Genomic DNA, 23,030 nt, shown 5'->3' on the forward strand with positions numbered 1-23,030 from the left:
CACCTCACTGCAGGCACATGGGCACCCCAATTTGCTCTGTCTGCAGATGTGGGTGAGTGCATGCAGGGCATCATCGTCGTTTCCATCTCACTCTTTCCCTCCTGATGGGGCTGCAGGGGGTGAAGCTGGTGCCAGCTCCATGGGGTTGTGCCACCTCCTGTCTCTTCTCTTGTTGCAGTGGGGGAGCGTTGTCTGGGGAGTGTTGTGTTTGCACCACCCTTTTCCCAGCTGGGAATCCATCCCCCACAGTGTGTGCAACTCACTGCCCATATCCCTGTGCCTTCACCTGGGGTCAGTTCCTGACTCAGCAGGGCTGGGGGTGACACATTCTGCTGGGGGACACAGAGTCCCACCAGCCTTTTGTAAACACTGGGTTTGTTGCAGCACCCCAAGCAGCTCAGGGCAGCCTTGGCTGTGATCAGCCCACAGATAGTGGGTCTGGGGGTGGGAGGAGCAGGAGCCCACTGGGCTGGGGAGCAAGCAGGGAGGGCAGAGGGTCACCCAGCATTAAGTGTGTCTCAAAATGCATTATGTTCCTATGCAGTTATTTCTGGTTTGGTTCCAAGTAAATGCTTCCTTGTGAAGAAAGCAGCTCCTCCAGCCATCCTCCCTCTGTGGCCTTGGGCTGCCCAGGGGGCAGTGCCTGCATGTGGCAGTGGTGCAGGGCAATGTCCAGTCCCGGCCCTATGCTGGGTCCCTCCGTCGGTGGGGCCAGGATCAGATCTTGGCACACGTGGTGCAGGCAGAGACTGTTGACCAAAGCCATTTCTGTCCCACCCCACTGCACTGGTTGGAGGGACCCCAACACGTTTGCCCCCACATCTGGTGATGGCACAGTGCTGGGGTGAGGTTGCTGCTGCCAAATCCCATTGCTTGTGCTGCACTCTCACTGACTCCCCTAAAGGAGCAGTCCCTACGGATGATTGCTTTCCCATGCTGGAAGGCCTGCTGCTGATCTGAGTGCATGCACAAGGGGAGCATGCCCCCCCCCCCCCATTGCACCAGGCTTCCCCAGAGCTGCAGCTCTCCATATCCAGGGCTTTCAAAGAAATTCTTCCTTCCCCTCCAGAGCTGTGCCCAGCGGGAAGTCAGGCAGCTATGGGGCAGCTGCCCTCTGCACCTCATCTTCCCACCTGATGGGCTCTGAGGGGTGAAACCCTGCAGCTGCGTGGCTGCAAAGTGGGGGACACAGTTGGCAGTGCTGGGCAAAGCCCTTGTCCAACTGGGGTGTGAGCCGCCCCTCCATGCTCTGTGCACCCCCAGGCACTTAGAGGGCAGGGCTCCACTGGGGACCGTGCCCACGGAAAGGACAGTCCCTCTGCAGCTCCGCCTGCTCCCATCTGGCTAAAAGGAAGGAGGAAGAGGAGGAGGATGCTGGACACTGGGCCGGAGCACTGAGGGCAGCTGGTTTCTGCGGTCCTGCAGGGCAGGTGAGTGCAGGCACAGCGAGGGGAGAGCGAGGGGAAAGGGGGCCCTTTGCGGTAGGGGGCTGTCTCTGCTCTTGGCTGACCCCTCTGCCCCACCGTGGGTGTGTGGGATGGGCTCAGAGGAGCGGGACAGGGGGGTTCCAGCCCCTTCCCGTCACTTGTGCTGCACTGTTTTAGGGCACTTCCCACCCCCCTGACAGTGTCCCAGCTTGGCCACACACAGGGACCGGAGCTGGCACCATCCCGTTGCCCTCCTTGCTCTGCTTGGGGATGCTGGGGGCAGGATGGGGCCTCTATGCTTGCAGCCAAAGCTTACCGTGCTGTCCCGGGGTGCCCTGCCAGCCTGTCTGGGGTGGGCAGCTCCCCTCCTTGCCAAAGGTTTCAGCTTTCTATTCAGGCACCGTCACCCCACCCCGTTTCTTTTGGTTTAAAAACAAAATCTCGGTGGCCGGGCAGGGCAGAGAAAACAGAGTCTCTCCGGTACAAAGTGTAACCAAAGTCACAAGGAAATTGCTGCAGTGTAATCGTAAGGGTTGAGAAAGTCCCAAGATGTTCCCCTTCGCTGAGCTTTGTTTGCTTTGATTTACTGTCACATAAGTCTGAAACTTTGAGGCTCTCCCTTCCTGGACAGGCTGAGCAGGAGCCCTGTGCATGGAGCTGGTAGCCCTGGGCTATGGGATGAGTTCTTAGAGCAAACAAAAGCCAGATTCCCATAACTCCCCCCCCCTCCCCAGGCAAAGTAAGGTGTCTGAGTAGGAAAATGCAGAGGTGTTTTGCTCCATCCACTGCTGCTCGTGAACCAACCGTGCCCATTCTCAGCAGCACTCAGCTGGGGCAGCGGCAGCGATGCTGGAAGCTGCAGAGGGAAGTGGTTTGGGGTACAGGGACCGTGCAGATGCAGAATCACAAAGGGGCTAGTTTCTTTTGGGAAGTACAAGTTGCCTTTCCTGTAAGTGCTCCAGTAAGAGGAATGGAAAGCCTGAGAGCAGTGTGCTGGGCACACATCCAGCTCTGTGCACACCCAGACGCTGGGAGCAACGGAAATGCTGCTTGCACAAGACTGGCTGCTGCCTGCGGAGCAGGGAGAGGGAACTGAGTGGTGGATATGGGGCTGTCAGACCCCTGTGTGCTTCAGCAGAGCCAGATCCTGCAGCGGAGAGAGAGGCTGGATCTGAGTGATGCTCCATGGGGTGCAGTGTGGACAAATGCATCCTGCTGCAAAAGGTGTAGGACACTTGGGGAGCCAGGAACTGAGAGTTCTCTGCTTGCAATAGCAGGAGCAGGATTGTGCTGACTTGGCGAGAGCGAGGAGGTTGCTCAGGGTGGGATTTGGCTGGCTCTGTGTCTGCTGTCTCTGGCCAAAGGTTGGCTGGCATCACCTCCGTGGGGCCCTGGATCCACAGCCTGGCTTGGGGACAGCCCTGAGCCCCTTCCCACAGCCAGCACGGCCCTGGGGTTCCCAACTCCCCCCAGCAGAGCCCCGTGAGCTCAGAGTTTTGTCACCCCACTGCTGGCTGAAGTCCTCCATGCCCTCAGCCAAAGGCTGAGGAGCGCTGAATCCCCATGCGGAGGTTTCCTGCGTAATTAGGGCAAACGCCCACTAACTCTTAATTAGACTTCGGGCTGCGACTGGGAGTGCTGCAGGGCCAAGATGTGCCGGGTCATGCCCAAGCACAGCGCCTGCACTGCGCTGAGCCCAGCCCTATGCTTTGCAGGGTGCTCAGGGAGCGCACGGATGGCTGAACCCAGGGACACCGTGGTCCTCGCCTACAGCGGGGGGCTGGACACCTCCTGCATTCTGGTGTGGCTGAAGGAGCAGGGCTACACTGTCATCGCCTTCCTGGTGAGCCCAGGGGCTGCTGGGGGTGTAGGGGCACAATGGGGATGTGTGGGGTGCACGGAGTGCTGGTGAACGTCACCCTGTCTGTGTGCAGCGCTGCTTGTCCTTGCTGGTTAATGGCTCTGTTAATGGGGCAGAGCCAAGGGGCTGGCAGAGGGCGGTGCGGCCCCAAAATGCCAGCTCAGATGGGGGGAGCTCATCCTGGATGGCCCCAAGCCCAGCGTGGCCCTGGCCCTCCATGCGGGTTTGACATGCCCTTGGTTTTGTGTAAGCATCCAACTGAGCTTTTCTCGCTTTTCCAGGCCAACATTGGGCAGACGGAAGACTTTGATGCAGCCCAGAAGAAAGCACTGGCACTGGGGGCTAAGAAGGTACCACGGGGAGCTCTGAGAATCCCCCAGTCCCTTTCCCAGGGCAGCATTTAGGAAAGGGGAGAACAAGAGTCCCCTCACCTTGCCGTCCCCATAGGATGGCATAGGCACAGTCTATGGCACAGCTCCCATAGGATCTGGTTGCCCCCCCAGCTGTCCTCCATCGCGGCGCTCCTTCCATCCCCGCAGGTGTACATCCAGGATGTCTGCAGGGAGTTTGTGGAGGACTTCATCTGGCCAGCAGTGCATGCCAACGCGCTGTATGAGGACCGCTACATGCTGGGCTCCGCGCTTGCCCGGCCCTGCATCGCCCGCCACCTGGTGCTGATCGCCCAGGAGGAGGGAGCCCGGTACATCGCCCACGGGGCCACGGGCAAGGTGAGGGGCTGGGGGGGATCCTGGCTGCTCGTGCTTGCGCGGTGAGGCGTTCGGTGGGCGCTGGTGGGATTGCAGAGCTGTGGTTTTGCCGCTAGAGGCAGCCAGAGACCGTGGGAAGGATGCTCGGGGAGGGTGCTCTGCAGCCGCTCTGCCCTCCTGCTTTATTCCCAGCCAACCTGGGAGGAGGACGCAGGAATTGTGCCACGACGTCCCAGAAAAGGACAAAGCCATGGGGCGCAGTTACCGTACAGCCTGAGGTTTTGGGAGGTCCTCTGTGCAGGCAGGAGTTGGAAGGGACCCATACGGATCATCAAATCCATCTTGGGATCTTCTGTGATCCCCTCTGGGGGTACTCAGGGTGACCCCATCATCAGGTGCCAGCAGTGCAGCTCTGCAGGGTGCTGTGTGTGCACCCCCGATCTCCCCCTCCCATCTTTCAGAGACCCCCCCACATCCCTGGCCATGGTCCCAATGTAAGGCAGGCTGGGTTTGGGGTCCCCGGTGGAAGAGCCCTGCTGGAAGAAGGAGGACATTTGATTCATACAGGGACTGAGGACAGAAGGGCACGCCTACAAGACAGCTCCACGGCCACGCTGACTCCTGTTCCTGCCACGCTGCTTTCCCCACATCCTTCACCTGATCCTCCCAGCAGCATCCCCTTGAAAGCACCCACTGAGTGTGCCCTGAGCACCGCGTTGTTCCCTTCATCCCCGGGCATCGGTGCCACCCTGGGGATCCTCGCTGCTCCCCACACCCCCACCTCCTCGAGCCATTAAGGCGCAGGCAGCACTGTGGGTAACCCGACCCTGCACAGCCCCGCAGCGTCCGCAATGTGTGCCATCTGCGGTGTCCCCACTGCAGGAGCAGATGGAGGTGTTTTGGGCCTGTAAGGGAAATGAGTGCTCTGTCAGCTCTGCTTGCCCGCGTGTAATAGTCCTAGGGGATCTCACAGCCCAGTTGTAAATGTATCCTTGAGGCTGGGGACGAGAGGAAGGAGGGGGGTCCTCACACCCCTTGGTGCTGGGGGGAAATGGGTTTGGAGAGCCCCGTTCCCTTGGAGGACACCCCTTCCAGCTACCTGCCCTTGTTAGCTGTGCCCCACCAGCACAGGCCAATTAAGATAGAGGTTCAGAGCATCCTCCTGGGTGGTGAATTCTTCCTCTCCCTTCATGGAGAAATAAATACTCAGATCTGGGCTTCATAGGATCACATAGGCTGGGAAATGCCTTCAGGACCATGGGGTCCCCCCACAGGTTGGGTTTTCAGGGCTCTCAGCCCAGGGGAGCACTGCTCTTTGTGACCTCAGTGCCCACCGTTGGGACAGTTTGCACCCCAAAACACATCCCCCTTGCTCTCTGCTGCATTTTGCTCCTGTTCCTGGAGCAAGGACACGTCTGGGCTCTCCAGCATTGCACATGGCATCATCCTGAGGACTGTATGCACATACACATGTGCTGCTGTGTCCACGTGCACCACCACACGTGTGCTGTCCCAGGGATAAAGCTCCAAAGCAGCCCCCCCGCCCCCCATCCTGAAGGGGCTGAAGGATGTGGCCCCTATGGGTTGATGGGGTGGGGGCACCCCCCCAAAGCAGCCCCACAATGTCTCCCTGTGTGTTTCAGGGTAATGACCAGGTGCGCTTCGAGCTCGGCTGCTACGCGCTGTGCCCCAGCATCAAGGTAAGGACTCAGCCCACCTGGGGAATTCTGCTTTAACACAGACACAGCTCTCCTTAACAAGCTGCCAGCTGCACCGAGCGACGTTTTGGCATTTAAGGGTGGGCCGTAATGATCCTTAATTGATCTGTTTTTACCCCAAACATCACGAGGCCGCTGGGCAAACAGCACGGTGGCAGCTGCTGGATGATCGATGCTGCCTGCTTCCCCCTGGCATCCAGCACCTTGCGAGGGTCAGGGTTTTGGGTTACTCCACCATCGCGGGGGGAGATTGAATTTCAGCTGGGGAGGGGTTCAGGGGGCAGAGGGCAGCGAGCCTCATGCTTCTGCTTGCCTCCAGGTCATCGCACCGTGGAGGATGCCTGAGTTCTACCAGCGCTTCCCAGGGCGCCGCGAGCTGATGGAGTACGCCCAGGTAGGAGCAATGGGATGCTCACATGGGATGCTCACATGGGATATGGGATGCTCACCACACCATATGGGCAATGGCAGTGAGACCGGCACAGCGTTGCTGCAGCACCCCACTGGGCTCTCCTGGGGTGTTGTTTTTTTTTTCCTCCTACATATATATAAAAATACCTTTTTTTTTTCCCCCATAATTACCTGGCTGCTTTTGTAACCCATTTTCCCAAGTAAACGGGTCCCAGCTCAACGACTTGTGTAACAGACAAAGCAAACGCACTCCTCTTTGTTGTCCCCTTCCTTTTTGAAGTACAAGTTGCAATAAAACACATTAGAAGTTTTGCATCAGGTTTTTACGTGCCCACCAGGGTACCTTTCTTTTTTAGCGGCTGCACGGAAATGCTTGACAACTCGGCTCAATCAATCAAAAGGGAAAAGGCAGCTCTGTGCATACACCAGAAAATTGCTTCAGTTTTTAAATAGCTGCCATCCAGGCTGCCTGGCAGCGCGGGGATGGTGAGGTGTGGGGCCACGGGAGCTCAGCGCAGCACATCGGGGCCGGGCGTTGAGGATTGTGTTTGCCATCTGTTGGTGCATTATGAAGGGGCGAGTTTACGAGAGCTTTCCATATGTTGCCAAACAAATTGTCAAATAGGGGAGTTATTAAGAGCGCGGCGTTTGTGTTATAGGGAAAATGGAACATGTGTTTTGGGTTTGGGTTTTGTTGTGGTTTTCTTTTTATCTTTGGGTTTTTTTTTTTTCCCTTCGTTTGGAAAGAGGTGGAGGGGGGGGGAAGGAAAGTGGAATGGGTTGGGGCCCTGCTTGGAGAGAAGAGGTTGGGGTGGAGGGTTTGCAGCACCTCTTGGCCTATGGCTGTGCTCAGCACTCAAAAGAAAAGGGAGTTTCCCTTCCTTGTGCTCAGGAGAAGGAGATGTGGGCAGGTCCTCCATGCCTGGATGTGCTCAGGGCAAGGCAGTAATTGCTCAGCACTAATTAACGAAGATGAAATGTCTTCTGCCAGGATCCAGGAGGGCTCTGTGATGGGGACAAGGGCCCTGGTGGGGCTGAGGTCTGCAGCCCAGCCCTTGCGCGCTGTGTATGGCAAAGGGTAGGGGCTGGGAGATGTGCTGCCCCGAGGGATGGGGCAGTAGAGGCATCGTTCCACCCTTGCACCCAGTGAGCTGTGGTTCGACTTCCCTGCAAGTCAGAGCTTGTGGCTGAGATCCATTTGAAGTGCAAATGTGCTGCCTGCTCAGTAGGTGGAAGCGGGTTGGGGCAGTGGAGCTGCCCAGCAATGCCCCACAGCCTGGGGTGGGGGTGCCAGCGGCCCTTTGAGCTGCCAGGACCTGTGTGATGGGGGCATTGTCCCCCCTGGCATTGGCCGTGAGGCTGAGCTGGTCCCACTGCAGCCCTAGGAGGTATCTTAGGCCCTTACGTGAGTTCAGGTGATGGGTTAAGAACTGTGGGCCACGTCTCTCCATGTTATCTCCCATTTCAGAGGATCCCAGCTGGGGAACAAGCCAACCTGGCCTAGAAAAAACGATGTTCAACATCCATTCTAACATCTCCATCACTTGGGTTAAAGGATGCCCTGGTGGCCCCAAGGGGGAGCTTATGGAGCACAGGGTTGGAGGCACAGCTGTCTGTGCTGCTGGTGCCCATGGTGTTGTGCCTTTGTGTTTTTGGGGCCCTGTGGACTTGCTCAGCACTGCTCCCCTTCTCTCTGCAGAAACATGGCATCCCAGTGCCTGTGACACCCAAGGCACCCTGGAGCATGGATGAGAACCTCATGCACATCAGGTGAGCAGACAGCTCTGGTGGGGCAGGGACCCAGAGGATGGGGTCACGATGCCCCCACTGCATGGTGGGACATGACACATGGCCAGCACAGACCTTCACACCTCTGAAGCAAAGAGTCTGCTCCCCAGCATAGAACAGCTTGGGTTGGAAAAAACTCCAAAGATCACTTAGTTCCATCCTCCTGGGCTGTCCCATGACAAGCTGAACGAGGCTGGCTCCAAAATCTCCACCTTTCTAAAGCAATGTAGTTGCCCACATCCCACGTGGCTCCATTTGTCTCTTGGGTCCTTGCAAGCCCCGGGCTCCTTAGCTTATGGTCCTGGGGAACCATAACACACCTTTACCCCCATTGCTATGGGATGGCCGTGCCGTGGGTGGTAGCAATGGTTTGAGGTGGTCCCAAAGCCCCATGGGGACCTCCACACAGGGCCACCCACAGTGCAGTGATGTCTCTCTGTCTCTCTCTCCCTCCATCCCTGCCTGCTGCAGCTACGAAGCCGGGATCCTGGAGAACCCCAAGGTAATCGATCACGGCCGGGTGGCAGCTACAGGGCTGAGGGCGTCTCGTGTGTTTGCAGCCTAATTGGAAATTTCACGGCGGGCCGTGTGTGGCGGGGAAGCCCTGCCCAGCCCCTCCGCCTCTTGCAGCACGCTCGTTGCCATTGGTGTCAATAGGGGACGGGTCTGTTTCAGGGTGACACTGGAAGGGAAAATGTCATGGGGCGGCAATAAAGGAGCAATTACACTGATGAGGTGCTGGTGGCTTCCCCAAGTGGATAGAGGAGTTCTGGCTGCTGCCCACGGCCCCTTTTGCTTCCTCTTCTTCTCTCTCTGGGAGGAAGCAATGGCTTCAAAGTGACCTCCTCCATGGGAACACCACATTCCCATGGGCTGTGGACTCTTGGTGCTGCACCACTCATGCTCCAGCTGCTAGGGTGTTCAGCAGACATTCAGCTCTCCATCGGCACCAATTGGTGCTGGACAGGAGCCAGTTGCTGCTTAGTGGACCCTGGTAGGTTGGGCACATGCCTATAGCATAGAGAAGCTTGGATGAGGACTGTGGAGAAGGCATCCTGGCCCCACACCAGTGCCTCTCCCTTACAGCATCAGCACCTCTCTGCCTCTTTGAGCAAGACCCCGTAGTTCTGCCCAGTCCGTGTCCCTCCCAGTCTGTAATGCTGGGTAGAGAATGTTCCCTTCCCTGAGCATCCTTTGGTGATGGGCACATCACCATCCATCGATACTGTGAGGTGGCCGTGTGGTGTCACCTCTGTCCCTTTCTGCAGCCCAGGATGAGGGTGGCTGGGGTGCCAGGCACAGTGGGTCCCCTCCCAAAGCCCGGAGACTGCCAACGAGGGATTTGAAAGCAGATGGTTGAGCTATTTTCTGCCTCTGTGAGGCCCGATTGAAGGGCAATGAGGCAGCTAATGCGGAGAAAGATAGAAATTTACTTGCTTTAACTTCATATGGCACTCTGAAAGAGTTCATTCAGTCCCGGGCACAACAATATCAGCCGGATGAATAAACCATTTGCGGCATCGATAGCTCTGCATCATGGTTTACTTCATGGACCATTTGCTTCCAATTTCTTCTCTTCTTGCCCCGTTTTTCTTGCTTCTTTCTCCCCCCCCTTCTTTCCACACACTCTTCCTTTTTTTTCTTTTTTTTTTTTTTTTCCTCTCTCCCCTTTAAAGATGACATTGCAGGACTAGCCCCCCTGCAGGGAGGGATAAATAGGAGGCATTGATACACTGCAACAAACTATTTGTCATTTGAACTGTGCTTTTAGGAGGGAGAATAAAAAGAGGACAGACTCGTACGGTAATGATGGAATGCAAGCCAAATGTCACTTTTATTTCTATTTAGTTATTTTATCTAATAGGGGTTTTCATAGTTGGCTTAGAAAATTGGAAACTACCTGACTTTGACTTCCAATGTTTAGTAAAGAGTTTTTAATACTTTCCATTTCTTCCCCCCCCTCGCGGTTCCCATCTTTCCTTTTGAACTCCAAGTTTTCCATCATCTCCAGCGGGTCTGTCTGGTTAATAAGTGTGATCAGGGCTAGGAGAGGGCAGATGATGTAAAATTGAAATCTGCAGCCCGTGTAATCTGTGTGCTTGGGGGGCACGGGGGAAACGTGCGTGCGCTGCGTAAAACAAGGGGAAAGGGCAAAAAATATTCACAGAATATATCCCGAGTTGGAAGGGACCAGTGAGGATCATTGAGCCCCACTCCTGTCTCCACACAGGGCCACCCAAAAAGAAGACATATATCTGTGAAGCTGGGTTTGATGATCCTTATGGGTCCCTTCCAACTTGGGATATTCTGTGATTCTGCTTTGCCCTCTTTGCTCAGCAGTGAGGAGGCAGGAGATGGGCACAGGAGAGGCCACAACTGGGGATGTGGGCAGGTGACTGGGTTGTGCTGTGCCTCAGTTTCCCTCTTCCCAACTCAGAGGCTGCACGCAGGCACTGCTGGGTTCCCTCTGTGGTCACACAGGGAACACAAGTTGGTATCACCAACATGAGTGACAATGCTGTCCCAGCCAGGATGGGGCAGCAGCCACGAGGGAGATGCTTCGGCTTTGCTAAATTGCAATGTATTTTGCTTGCTAGGACAGAAAGCTTTTTTGTTATTATTATTATTTCTCCCTCCCTCATCTGGTACGTGCTTCAATTCACTGCCATCACCCCAGCCTCCGGTGGCCCAGCTCTAAAGGAGATAAGATGCTTCTTTACTATAAATCTTGGGGGAAAATATACATAAAGGTTGATGCGCTCTGAAATGGGTTTTTGCTTTGTTCCTCTATTTTCCCCCTGTGTGTATTAACCTCGAGGACACCATGAAAGAGCCCATGCGACTAGAGCACCTGCTGGGGTCAGCCCTCCTCATTCGTTTTCTCGGTCCGCACGGAATAAGCTGGGTTCTGCCCCGCCGCAGCCCGGCTTATTCCGCACTGACCGCAAAAAGTCGCACTTTTCCCTGCCTGACTTGCTTCTCTGCAGCTATTCCACCTCCAGCTGTGGGGGCGTCGAAGAAAAAGATGAGATCAAGTTGAGGGGAAAAATTGTCTGATTTTTCCGTCCCCTTTGTTCCCAGGGCCCCCTGAGCTCTGGCGCTGCTTTGTGCCTCGATTGCTGTGTCCCATTGCTTTGGGATGGGGATGGGTGCCAACCTGCTGAGATTTTAGGGGGTGCTGGTCATGCTGGTTGTGCCCATGATGCCAACTGGCCCTTGTCTTTCTCCTTTGCAGAATCGGGCCCCCCTTGACCTCTACACAAAGACCTGCAACCCAACCACCTCTCCGGACGTCCCAGATGAATTGGAGATCGAATTTGAGAAGGGTAAGTCATCCCCAGAGGTTCCCCTTGGCACTGAGTCTGTGTTAGGACCAAATCTCGCTCCCTGGTGAAAAATATAGCCTGGAGCATCCCTAAGGTGGAGATGGGCTACACCCCAGCTTGAGGCATCACACCTTGGAGCATGCTGGGGTTCTTACATTAGTGTGGGCGGTCTGGGTATGTCTTCTGTGGCTCCTTGTCCCATAGCGCTCAGTCCTGTGGCAGTGGGACCCCACTGACACCAGAGGGGGGACCCCCAGGCACTGAGGTGCAGTGGGTGCCGGTGTTGCTGTCCATGGTACTCAGGTGGCCCCTGGGGACACGCGGGTGATGCTGATGCTCATCAGACTCTACTGAGGGGATACAGTGCTCCCACTCCTGCCATCTATGGGTGTCCCCATGCCATCCCGTGGTTAAGAGGGGCCACCTCCTCCCCAGAGCCCCCAGCACTGGGAGCCTGGCTCCATTCCCCTGATCCTCTCCCTGCGAGGCGGAGTCCCCATTCAGCCCCTAGTTAATTTATTTGAAGTTTTAATCTAATTATTAACTATTTTAAAGGCTAAGCAGCTTTCACCAACAACAGCCCCGACAATGTCGGCTCTCTGCCACGCGGACCCCGGCCAATGCCCCAGCAAAGGACGAGAATAGAAAGAGCCGGGGCGAGGGGAGGGCGCCGAGGGGGGGCCCTGGCGGGAAGCAGCTTAAGGTTCATTATTGCCGCAACTTACATTTAATAGCAATTTACAACTGAGTTTATAAACCCCTGGAAAATAGGGGGTTTAGGTTGGGGGAAGCTGACAGAGCCCGTCAGTAGACACGGCTCTCGCGGGCGCCTCGTAATAAAGACTAGAAAGGGAGTCATTGAGCGCTGATTGGCAACTGATAGCGCGTTCAATGGTAATGAGGAGGGCAGATGGAGGGGAGATTAGCCTCCAACTCCGCGCAGCTTTTCTTTGTGGGCCCCGCAGCCCCCTTGTCAGCTTCCTAATACATTTATTGCTCATTTCACACTGCTAAAGAAAATGCCTCTCTTGCTATTCAGCCTCACCCGCCCCCCCCAACCCCACTTGTCTCCCTCCCACCCACCACCAAAAAATAAAATATTTCACCTACTTTCAAAATTTTCTTTAAAAATGCAATCGTGAATTCCTATGGAGCCCCCCACCATGGGGTGCGTGTGCATGTGTGTGCACACGCGTGTTCACATCACCATGCCCCAGACGTGTCCCCCCTCCTGCTGGCGGGTGGCTCGTTTGTCACCCCCCCGGCCGGGGCTGGTGGGACAGAAGGTGCTGCGCCCTAAGACAATTGCTGAGCGTGAAATTCAATTAGTTAAGGGCCTGGTTGCAATTTCACAGGCCCTAAAAAAAAGAGAGCGGGGGGGGAAAAAAGGGGAGGGGGGCATTTTTATGGCCTTTTTATTTATTTATTTCGCTTTTCTCCTGAGGAGGTTCCCCCTCCCTCGTTCCCCCCAGCAGCAGCTTGGATATGCCTTTTTAAGAAGTTATTTAGAGTTCATATCTGTCACATCTATTTAACGCGTGCGGGGTGATGCCGGGAGGGGATCCTATTGCCATCCCATCCTGCCCACCGCCCTCCTCTGCAGGTGTCCCCGTGAAGGTCACCAACACCAGGAATGGAGTCACCCACCGCTCAGCCCTGGAGCTCTTCGTGTACCTGAATGACATCGCGTGAGTGCCATGTGGTCCCCTTCCATTCCCCCCAGTGTTCCCCAGCTGAGATCAAGTTGGGTTGGTGTCACTGATGGCAAAGCAGCAATGGGACAGTCCCTGTTGTGCCAGGCTTGTGCCACTTGTGCCACCAGTGCTGGCACCAAGCAGGGAGTATTTATGCTTTCACTTCCTGTGCTCTCCTATTTACACCTTCTGAGTTTATTGCATGTCCCAAAGGGTCAAGGGCCACCCTGCAGCCAGGGTAGCACCCTTTGCATGTCTCCTCCTGCCACCCAGTGCCACCCAGAACCACCCAGTCCTCTATGCCTCTACTCTTAATTCCCCTAGAGCTGAGTAGGAATGAACTTTTCCACGTACTTCTCATTTTAAATGTTAATTAAGTGATTTTAAGACGATGTCAGCCATCACACCGCAGCTGTCCTCTCTGCTGTTCCTCATACTGCTCCCCTTGCCCAGTGCCATGAGGCTTTGCCATTGGCAAGGGAAGCATGAAAGCAGAGCCAAGAGAAGGGCAAAAGGAGAATAACCATCTGCCTTTTACTCATCCAATGTGGGGGTCACTGCTGATGCCCTTGGGTGATGCCAGCACTGCTCAGAGGTGCCCACACCATCATTTGGGGTTTGTCCCCTCACCATCCATCTACTTATCTCCTCTTCAGGAGCAAGCATGGCGTGGGGCGCGTTGACATTGTGGAGAACCGCTTTGTTGGGATGAAGTCCAGAGGTGAGCAGGTGCCAGCCTGGCCCTAAAAGCAGCCACAAAAGGGAAAGGTGCTGGTGGGACTGGATGGGGGCTCAAGTGTCAGGTGTTTGGGTTTTGTACCCTTCCCTTCAGCTTTTAACCAGGATTTGGCCATTGTGATGACGTCTCATTGGGTTCACAGCTGCCTGTGCTGTGGTTTGTGCAAACCCCAGTGCCACCAGAGAGCCCAGGTTTTCAGTGACACCTGTCCCCAGTGAGAAAAGATCATTAAATCATAGAATCATTAAGGTTGGAAAAGACCACTTTTCCAAAAGATCATCAAGTCCAACCCCAACCCTTCCCCACCATGGACTGTCTCCCTGGGAGGACGCGACCACAAGCCACCAGCTCTGGTTAAAGCCAATCCTTGATTTATGTATACCTTTCTGAGGTTGTGGTTCACATTGATTCCCCATTAGGATCAGCTCCATCAGAAACCTCTGGAGGCAGCGAGCTGCCCCGTGCAGAACTGAGGAGCCAGAGACTGCATCATTTCCCATTCATAATCATTTCATTCTCCTCATCCTGGGCTCTTTTGTCTTAAATCTCATTAATGCCTAATTAGAGGCTCCCTTTCTTTATGCTTGCCCTCTGTGGCAGGGCACGAGCAAATATTTTGATAAGGCTCTGCAGCCTGTGCAACACCAGCAAGAGACAGACCCCAAACCATGGGGTGCCAACCTGTAGAACTGAATTAAACCAAGAAAAGGGCAAACAAAACCAGAAACCCAAACCATACGCGCGCGTCTGTGTGCATTAGCATGCTGGATGCTGAGTAATTTGTCAAAATCTTTGTTGTTGGTTTTTTCTTGGTTTTTTTTTTTTTTTAAGAGCCACTGACATGCTCTAGTGACCCTTGCAGCATTTAATAATTTCACTAAACCCCATTTATCTGTCATGTTTGTCTGCCAAGTGACACTGTCAAGCAATTGCTGTCGCGTTGGCGCGCTGGTGGATGAGAGCTCTGCACAGTGGGACAGGGACAATTCCTGGGGAACCCTTGGTACCCAGTAGGATATGGTAGCCCTTGGTGACCCTCTCACCCTGCTCACTAAGGGAAACCGAGGCACAGACACAGAGCTGGGGCTGCAAATGAGGTTTTCCCACCTTGATGCTGCCTTCCATCCTTTCCTTCACCTCCTGAGCCCAAGTGATGCAGAAGGGAAAAGTGCACTGGCATTGATTTTTGCCAGTCTCCTCACTGAGATCTGCTAAGGCCAAAGCGGTGAGGGCGCACTGCGTGCTGTGCTGGTCTTGGAACCATGTGAGCTGGGATTTGGGGTGCAAATGGTCAGCAGGACTGGCTTGTGCCTGTTCCCATCCTTGTTACCAAATTACCTTTCTGTCTCCAGGGGGGGCCTAATTAAGTGGAGTAAATGAATTCAGTGGTGAGAAAGCAGGAAGGAGAGCATGACCACTGCCCAGAGAGCTGAGCTCCGTTCCTTGGGGGCTTCTCTCTTTTCTCTCCCCACGTTTCCATGCCCGCACCGCTCAAACCCACTCTCATTTGCAAGGATTTGCCCAGGGGTAGAAATTCGGGCAGACCTTCCTGCAGGCGCACGGCCCTAACCTTGCATCCCATCCCATCCCACCGGCACCGCATGCCAACCACGCTCAGCACAGCAAAGCCAACAGAATGGAGGAGGACTGACAGCCGAGCTTACAAATTAGAAAATTTTAAGCAGCAGCAGCAGCTGTCTGCGTGGCTGCCCCCCCTTCCCCAGTGGTAATTGCGGGGTGATTGCAGCTCCGGCAGCCCGCGTCGCTGACACCTCTGTCTTTTTCCTGTAAACACGGGGAGATGAAAATAGACACTTGGAGAGGCTGTGAGTGTCACTCTGAAGGTGTCTCTGGGAGCTCAGCTGTCACCTCCCCGCCTGGCACAGCAGTCCCTGTGCTGCTGTCACTGCGCGGATGGGGCGAGTGGGGAGGTGGGAGATGGGCAAGGGGATGGAGATGGGGGGTGAGGCATAAAACTGAACCTTGGGTCAGCCCAAGTGGGATGGAGGGGGAAGGAGAGGGGATGTTTGTGGTGCCAGCGGTGCACTTGGCTTTGTGGTTGGGGTTTGGAGCCCCGGCGTGGGGCTGCGCTCATGGGGATGGCTTCAGTGTGCATCTGGGGATGGGGTCCCGTTGGGCCTCTCATCTTGGAGGACACTGAGCTCGCAGGAGCCCGGTAGGGATGATGGATGGAGAATTAAGTATGTGGGTTTCTTCCTCTCCAGTCCTCTCATTGAAGATCCCAGGTAATGGGGGGGTCTGAGCGAGGTGTGCCCCATTGCAGGGACAAGGGACAGGCTCCAAAATGCCTGCTGACACAGCCCCAATACAGCTCTCTGCAGCACAGGGATTGAGAGGCAGTGTTCCTATAACTTTTATTGTGACCAAATCCAGAACTTTTATTTTTTAGGAGAACAACCTCATTATTTGATGTGCCAGCAAAACCCGACGCATGGGTACCACTTGCCCAGGGCTGTGCCGTAGTGTGGGTGCCCAGTGGGGAGGGTCAATGCTTTCACACCAGAGCTGTGGCCGTGCCCACTGCTGGACAACCCCATTCTTTCCCATGGCTTTCCACGCACCTGGAGCAAAATCCCACATTGTCTTTAAACAGGCTTTAAACCCACGGAACAAAGGGAGCGGTCCCATCCCATCCGCAGTCCTCACACAACCAGGGGTGGACGGGAAGGAGCCGGGGGGGTTTCTCCGGCCCCCAGTGGGGTTGTGCTCCTGGTCCCCAGGTAGCCCCATTTTGGCGCAGGGCTCGCCTGCCAGCCAAGGAGAGGAGGGGATTTCAGCCCTGTTCCTGTGCCCCGCATCGTTCGCTTAATTACAGGTTTTCAGCCGCAGACCGTTGGGCACGTATCTGTGGGGGGATCGGTTCCCAAACCCTGTCATTTAGCCTCGTCAGAGTGCCTCTTCAAAGAGGGGAATCTAGAAATTTTCTCCGCAAGGTGCGGAGTGGACTGTCTCGGCCCCAGCATGAATATAATGACAGATGCATTTTACAGCAAGCTGGGACTGAATGCGCTCGACCACAGCTCCTTCTGTCAGCCAAGTCATTATTTTTTGTCATTTGCTGACAGTTTTGGTCTCATTCGTTTCTCTCTCTTTTTCTGCTTTTCCCCCTGCCTGGAAAAATGGCTAGGTATCTATGAGACCCCAGCAGGGACGATCCTATACCATGCGCATTTAGATATCGAGGCCTTCACCATGGACCGGGAAGTACGGAAAATCAAGCAGGGGCTCAGCTTGAAATTCTCCGAGCTGGTGTACAATGGTACGTATGGACCCTGCTGCTACTGCTGCCCACGGGGTGCCAAAGTGCAGGTGTGGATGGTGGGGGAGAAGGTGGGCATGTTCGTGCCCTGGGGCGATGCTTATGTGCAAGGAAGTTGTGGTGCCCCATCCCTGGAAGTGCCCAAGGGATGGATGTGGCTGTGGAAAGGGTTGGAATTGGATGGTGTTTCCTTCCAACTCAAACCGTTCTGTGATCTTGGATGGTGTTGGAGTTTCCTTCCGACCCAAACCTGCAGTGCTATGATCTTGAGAGCATTCTGACCCCCCATCCTACTTGCTTTTGGGGTAAGTAGGCTCCATGCGGGGTGCTGGGAGGTGATGCTGCTTTCCACAAGTGACTGCTCCTGGCATACATCCCAGCCCGATGCTGCTGATTTCATTGAATCAGAATCATGAAGGTTGGAAAAGACGTCTAGGATCCCCAGGCCCAACCCATTCCCACCGTGCCCACTGACCACATCCTTCAGTGCCACATCTCCATGGTTCTGGAACACATGCAGGGATGGGATTTGTCCCACCCTGCACAGTCATAACTTCTCCATCCCTTCACCACCACTCCCACCTCTCCCTTCTGGAGCCCATTTACTGCTTCCCCTGCATTCTGGGGCTGCAGCAGGACATGGCTGTGCACAGCCAGCAGCAGCAGTGGGAGTCATCATTACCTTCCCCTCAAATCACAGCGCCCGCTCCCATTCTCTCTCTGATGCTGCATCAGCCTGTAGCTGTTTATAGCAGACTTAGTGCTGTGTTGCCTGTACGTTGGTTATTTATTTTCAGTCGAAGCCTACAGCTATTTATTTATTTATAAACACTCACTGTTGGGAAACCGCAGGACTACAGGGCTGCTCAGGTGTCGGTGGGTTTGTTCCCCCCATTCCCACCTCTCTCAGACCTGCAGGGTGTGTTCCCACCCAGGTGAAGAGCAGACCCTCACCCACGCACTGAGGGTGTCCGGTGGCTCCTTAGGGCTATGTCAGGATGGCAGTGGTTGCCTCAGCCCCATCAGCCCTCCGAGCTGGCCTTCCTGCAACACCTCATTATTGTCACCAGCCCCTGGTTTCAGGACAATTAGAGGTTATCTTCCCCCGTCCCCATTGATCCCTTTGTGCAGCACTGGCTTTGAAGCCGTTGGGTCCCGCAGGTAGGGCCAGGTGCGGAAATACCATTGTTGGTGTCGGGGGGATTAGGGCAGGGAGGGCTGCTGGGATGGATGGCTGCAAGGGGGGAATTAGTTTGCAGTGGGGGGCGAGGAGGGAGGGAGTGCTTCCTCGCACCTGGAGTTGTCAGAGCAGCATTTAAGTGGCTGGTTATTATTTTAATGTGTCTCAGATTTATTTGTTTTTTTCCCTGCCACGGGGACGCAACAGCCTGAAGTCAGCCCTGACATTTGAAGGGTTGTACCTGTAGTGTGTTTGTTAAAAAGAAGGATTTATTTGCCCAGCTGGAGTGGAAGAAAAGGATCCCTGAGCCCCTTGGCTGTGCCATAGTGTGGGTTTGCCCCATGGGTCTGTGGGGCTCAGGCCTTGGTGTGATGCTGGATGCTGAATGCAGGGATGAGGGCTCAGCACTAAACTATCAAAGTGTCTGTTGCATTCGGGTCCATATAGCATCATTTATATCCCCAAAAGGAGCAGCACACACACTAAGATAGGGCTGGGCAGATCCCAGAGTAAAGGATGCACAATGCCCCAGTGCCGCCTTGCATGGAGGCAGCCAACAAAAGCTCAGGTTTATTTCTTTAATGGCTTCAGCCTGAATCCCAGCTGGGAAAGGAAAGGTGAGAGGGCACCGGTGTGAGCAGAGCAGCAGAGAGATGGGGAGATAAAGCCCAGGGATGACCTGAGGGCTGTGAATGGGCTCTTTCTCTTTCCCCTTCTATCTCCCTCTCCATCTCCCAGGCTTTATTCCGGGTCTCGGGGGCCTCCCCGGGTAATTATCCCACTCAGCGACAGGAGATGTGCACAGGGCATGGCCTCTCTGAGTGCCTGCTGTGGCCTCACCGATGGCAATGCCACCACCCACACCGGTGGCTGCTCCCCAAGCTCTGTTTTGGGGGATGTGATGCAGTTCTGGGGCTGGGGCCCACGAGGGAAATCAGAGCCCTGTTACCCTAGACAGGGTCGAGGAAGCTGAGCCTGCTGGGATGTAGGGATGTACGTGCTCCGATGGGCAGTACGATAAAGCCCCGGGGTCAGCCCTGGGCAGTGATAGCTGGAGGGAGCGTGGGAGCGGGGCCAGGGCTGCCCCTGGGACACCACATCCCAACAGGGCGGTCCCCTTCCTGCCCAATCCAGGGGACATCATATCATCCCTATGCTGGGGGCTGCAGACAGGTCCCCCCAAACCCACATTGCTCCTGCGGAATGGGTTCCGTCCGTCCATCCATCCACCTGTCTGTCTCCACTCTCCCAGGATGCCAGGCTTTGAGTCAAGGTTTTGTATTAACTTAATGAAGCTTTTTATTTCCATGTGCAGAAGTTCTACATCCAGAGGAGCCAGGAGGAAAAAGCTCACAGTGCCTTTCATTGAGCAGAGGATTCCCATCTCCTCTTGAGTGGGGGCAGGATGTGCACAAACCCCCATTGCTCAGAACAGAACCAACCCATCCTGGCACTTTGTTTTCCTCTCCCAGCCCCAAGACTGCATCCCTTCCCTTGAAAATTACCCGATGGCTTCCTTGCAGAACTCAGCCTGTGGTGGGGTCACCCTCCATGTCCCCCTGGCTTCCCAACCTCCCCACCCCCGCTCTGATGGTGTCTCTGCCCGCAGGATTCTGGTACAGCCCTGAGTGTGAGTTCCTGAAGCACTGCATCGCACGCTCGCAGCAGGCAGTGGCAGGCACTGTGCACGTCTCTGTCTTCAAGGGCCAGGTCTACATCCTGGGCAGGGAGTCCCCACACTCACTGTACAATGAGGAGCTGGTGAGGTGAGTGAGCCTGGGGGCAGTGAGGGTCCCATCCCGTCTCATCCTGTCCTATCTCATCCCATTCCATTTAATCTCATCTTGTTTCATCACATTCAATCTTGTCTTGCCTCATCCCGTACCATCCTATCCCACCTCAGCTCATCCTGTATCATCCCATCTCGTTCCATTCTGTCCCATCCCATCTCAGCTCATCCCGTACCATCCCATCTCACTTCATCCCAGCTCGGTCTGTCCCATCTCGGCCCACCCCTCCTCATTCCATCCCATCCCAACCCACCTCCCCACCCACCCACGATGCAGAGCACAATTTCCCCCCAGCCAAGCACGAGCCGTGTTTTGAAGTCAATATTATTTTCCCTCTGGCTTTTCCCTTTCCTTCGTGTTGTTTTCTCTCTCTCTTTCTCACTCCCCCCAGCCCTCCCTCAACCCCTTTCAATCTCTCTAAACACTTTATAAGCCATAAATACACCCGAATGAGTTTAGATCAGTCGGAGTAAATGTCAAATTATCTTCTCTCTTTCTCTTCTCTGGCTTTTTTTCCCCCTTCCCTCCCGCTCAAAATCAACAGCTCCTAATAATCCGTCCCAACCCTTCATTATGCTCCACGCTCTCACTTGGAGAGATTAAATGAATAAAGTAAAAAAAAAAAAAAAGAAAGGAAAAAAAGAGGGGGAAAAAAAAAAGGAGGATGGAGGGGGGTGGGACGGAGGGAAAAGAGAGAGGAGAGAAAAGCAGGGGCACTTATTCTCCCTGCGTCTCCAACCATTTTCCTTTTCTTTTTGATTTCTACATCGCTGGTTTGAAAGCCTTTGAGTGACGGCGTCACAGGAACCCGAGAGAAAGCTGTGAGAGGCAGAGCTGTGTGGAAATGCCTCTGCACAGTAGGTAGAAAGTAACGTAATTATAGAGCAGGTCAGAACCACTCGAATGAGCAAAAATAAAAGCACAGAGGTTTTTCTGTAGCCCGTCAGGGGAGGTAAAATCATTGTAAACTCTTTTTTTTTCCTCCTTTTTTTTTTTTTTTTCCTTTTCTTTCTTTCTTTCTTTTTTTTTTCTTTTTTTTTTTCTTTTTTTTTTCTTTTTTTAAGGGTTTGCAGATTCTGGGAAATGAGTTTGGGGGATGAAAGCGGCAGAGATGGGGTCGGTGGGATGGGAGTGTGCCTGGCACTGCAGCACTGGTGGGACAGGGACAGCTCCGGGATGGAGCATCCCTGCCAGGTGCAATGGTGACGTGTGGGAGGCGTCACCTGGAGGGGCAGATGTCACCTGGAGGGACATGTGGGGCACCGGGACAAAGTGTCCCCAAGGTGCTGACACCCTCTCTTCCCGCAGCATGGACGTGCAGGGGGACTACGAGCCCGCCGATGCCACCGGCTTCATCAACATCAACGCCCTGAGGTCGGTGCGGGGGGGTCCTGGTGGCCCCCATCCCTGCAGGACGCGGTGCTGCCCTGAGCCCCCGCCGCCCACTGACAGCTTCCCCTAATTATAGCCTTCCCGCGCATCCCTCCTCCTTATTTTACTTGTTTCTCATGCTCCCCCCCCAACTTAAATGCTGTAAAACATGCTGCATTTACATAATGGGCTCTTAATTTTTCCCTTGCCTGTTAACTGCTTTGTTCTCCCCAACGCGCAGTGTCCCCCCACCCCTCCGAGATAAATTAATTACATTATCTCATGGAAAAAAGAAAAAAAAAAAAACATAATTAAACTGTACAGGCCTTAACAAACGCCTGCTCCTCACGCCCCCTCATTCTGCTTAAATTAATTGAAAGGAAATGTGTGTTATTACTGTTAATTTACAATTAATTTATTCTCTCTCTTTTTTTTTTTTTTTTTTTTACTCTGGTTTCCAGGCTGAAGGAATATCATCGTCTCCAGAGCAAGGTCAGCACAAAGCAGGATGAATAGCAATCAATGGCACGCAGACGTTCCTCTCCCCTTTCTAATTTCTCAAAGCACTACTGCTAATTGTGGTGGTAATTTGTAACTGGAACTCCGTTCTGTGGAGGTGATGCCTTTGTTACAGGGGAAGAAAGTGGTGGGACAGGGGGAGACAAATAAATTGTGATGGATTAAGAGCTGCTGAAGGATGCTTGCTTGGGTTACGTCACCATTGGGAATGGGGAGTGGTGGTGTCCCATAGGCTGGGTGACGGGACAGCCCCGACCTCACGTGGTTGGGAGGATTTGGTTATTTCTCTTTTGTCTTCATTTTGGCACATGGAAATGAGGTCTGGGGAAGGGAAAACGGGGAGAAACTTCTGAAGCTTGGTTAAAGGGGGAAACCTTCCGAGGGTTTCAGCAAGAGGTTGGGGACAGCGCTGGGAGCTGGGCACCAATGGTGCCAAGGCTGCAATGTGGGGATGGAAAGGAAAATGGTCCCATCCCACCTGCTGTGCTACAAGGATGGGGATGGACCCGGTTTGGGATGAACACAAAGGTCGGTGTCCCCTGCCCTGAGCCATCCAAGGGGATGACACTGTGCAGCCCCAGCCCCAATGGCCGCGTGGGGACATCCAGGCGTGCCCTGCTGCCGAGCTGGCGAGCATGACAAGCTCTGACATCACCGCTGGGAAAATAACATGTTATTTTCCCAGCTTGGATGTTACTTTCCCTGCTATTACTGGCAGCTACCATCTTGGGAGGAGAAAGCAGTGGAGGGCTGTCAGAAGAGGAGGATGAATGGGTTTCCAGGCTGATGGAGCCTGTCTGACCCCCATGGGGTGCTGGGAGATGCTGTGCTCCATTGCTCTCTGCTATAGGGTGAGGACATGGGGCTGTGAGCTGTCCTGGGTGCTTTTGGTATAAGAGCAGGGAGGGAAAGGCAGCGTGATGGGAAAGCAGAGTGTGGCGGCACTAAAAAGCCAGCTCAGACCTGGTGCAAGCTCTGCAGGGGAGTGGGCTCTTGGAAGTCATGGGATCACAGGGTAGAGGAGACCTTACCAACCATTTACCCTTTGCATTGAGCGCGGCCATGTAGGGCTGATGTGACGGGATGCTGTGAGTCAAAGTCCACGTTTAATTGCTGTACCACTTTAATTACCATCAGCCCTTCCCATCCCTGTGCTTATGCAGTTCCTCTTGGTGGCCTTCCAGCATCCCCCCACCCCCGGTGGGGCTGAGCATCGTGC

The 23,030-nt window shown here is 54.5% G+C and overlaps 1 protein-coding gene across 1 annotated transcript; it reads left to right on the forward strand.

Moving 5' to 3' along the window:
* Nucleotides 1-1,373: 1,373 nt before the first annotated feature.
* Nucleotides 1,374-21,978, forward strand: ASS1 (argininosuccinate synthase 1). The gene is made up of 15 exons (NM_001013395.2): nt 1,374-1,430; nt 3,143-3,270; nt 3,570-3,638; nt 3,828-4,016; nt 5,639-5,695; nt 6,033-6,107; nt 7,824-7,894; nt 8,384-8,414; nt 11,148-11,238; nt 12,842-12,926; nt 13,589-13,653; nt 16,820-16,951; nt 19,741-19,897; nt 21,230-21,295; nt 21,754-21,978. The coding sequence occupies exons 2-15, from the start codon at nt 3,163-3,165 to the stop codon at nt 21,806-21,808; spliced, it is 1,251 nt and encodes a 416-aa protein (NP_001013413.2). The 5' UTR covers nt 1,374-1,430; nt 3,143-3,162; the 3' UTR covers nt 21,809-21,978.
* Nucleotides 21,979-23,030: the final 1,052 nt, after the last annotated feature.

Source organism: Gallus gallus, chromosome 17 (genome assembly GCF_016699485.2).
Source record: "Gallus gallus isolate bGalGal1 chromosome 17, bGalGal1.mat.broiler.GRCg7b, whole genome shotgun sequence".
Taxonomy (NCBI): domain Eukaryota; kingdom Metazoa; phylum Chordata; class Aves; order Galliformes; family Phasianidae; genus Gallus; species Gallus gallus.

What these genes read in the sequence shown, in the direction of transcription:
- ASS1 (NM_001013395.2), top strand. Translation starts at nt 3,163, where the DNA reads ATGGCTGAACCCAGGGACACCGTGGTCCTCGCCTACAGCGGGGGGCTG. An exon ending in ACACTGTCATCGCCTTCCTG is followed by an intron (nt 3,271 to 3,569) that starts GTGAGCCCAGGG and finishes TCGCTTTTCCAG; the next exon opens with GCCAACATTGGGCAGACGGA. An exon ending in GAGAACCTCATGCACATCAG is followed by an intron (nt 7,895 to 8,383) that starts GTGAGCAGACAG and finishes TGCCTGCTGCAG; the next exon opens with CTACGAAGCCGGGATCCTGG.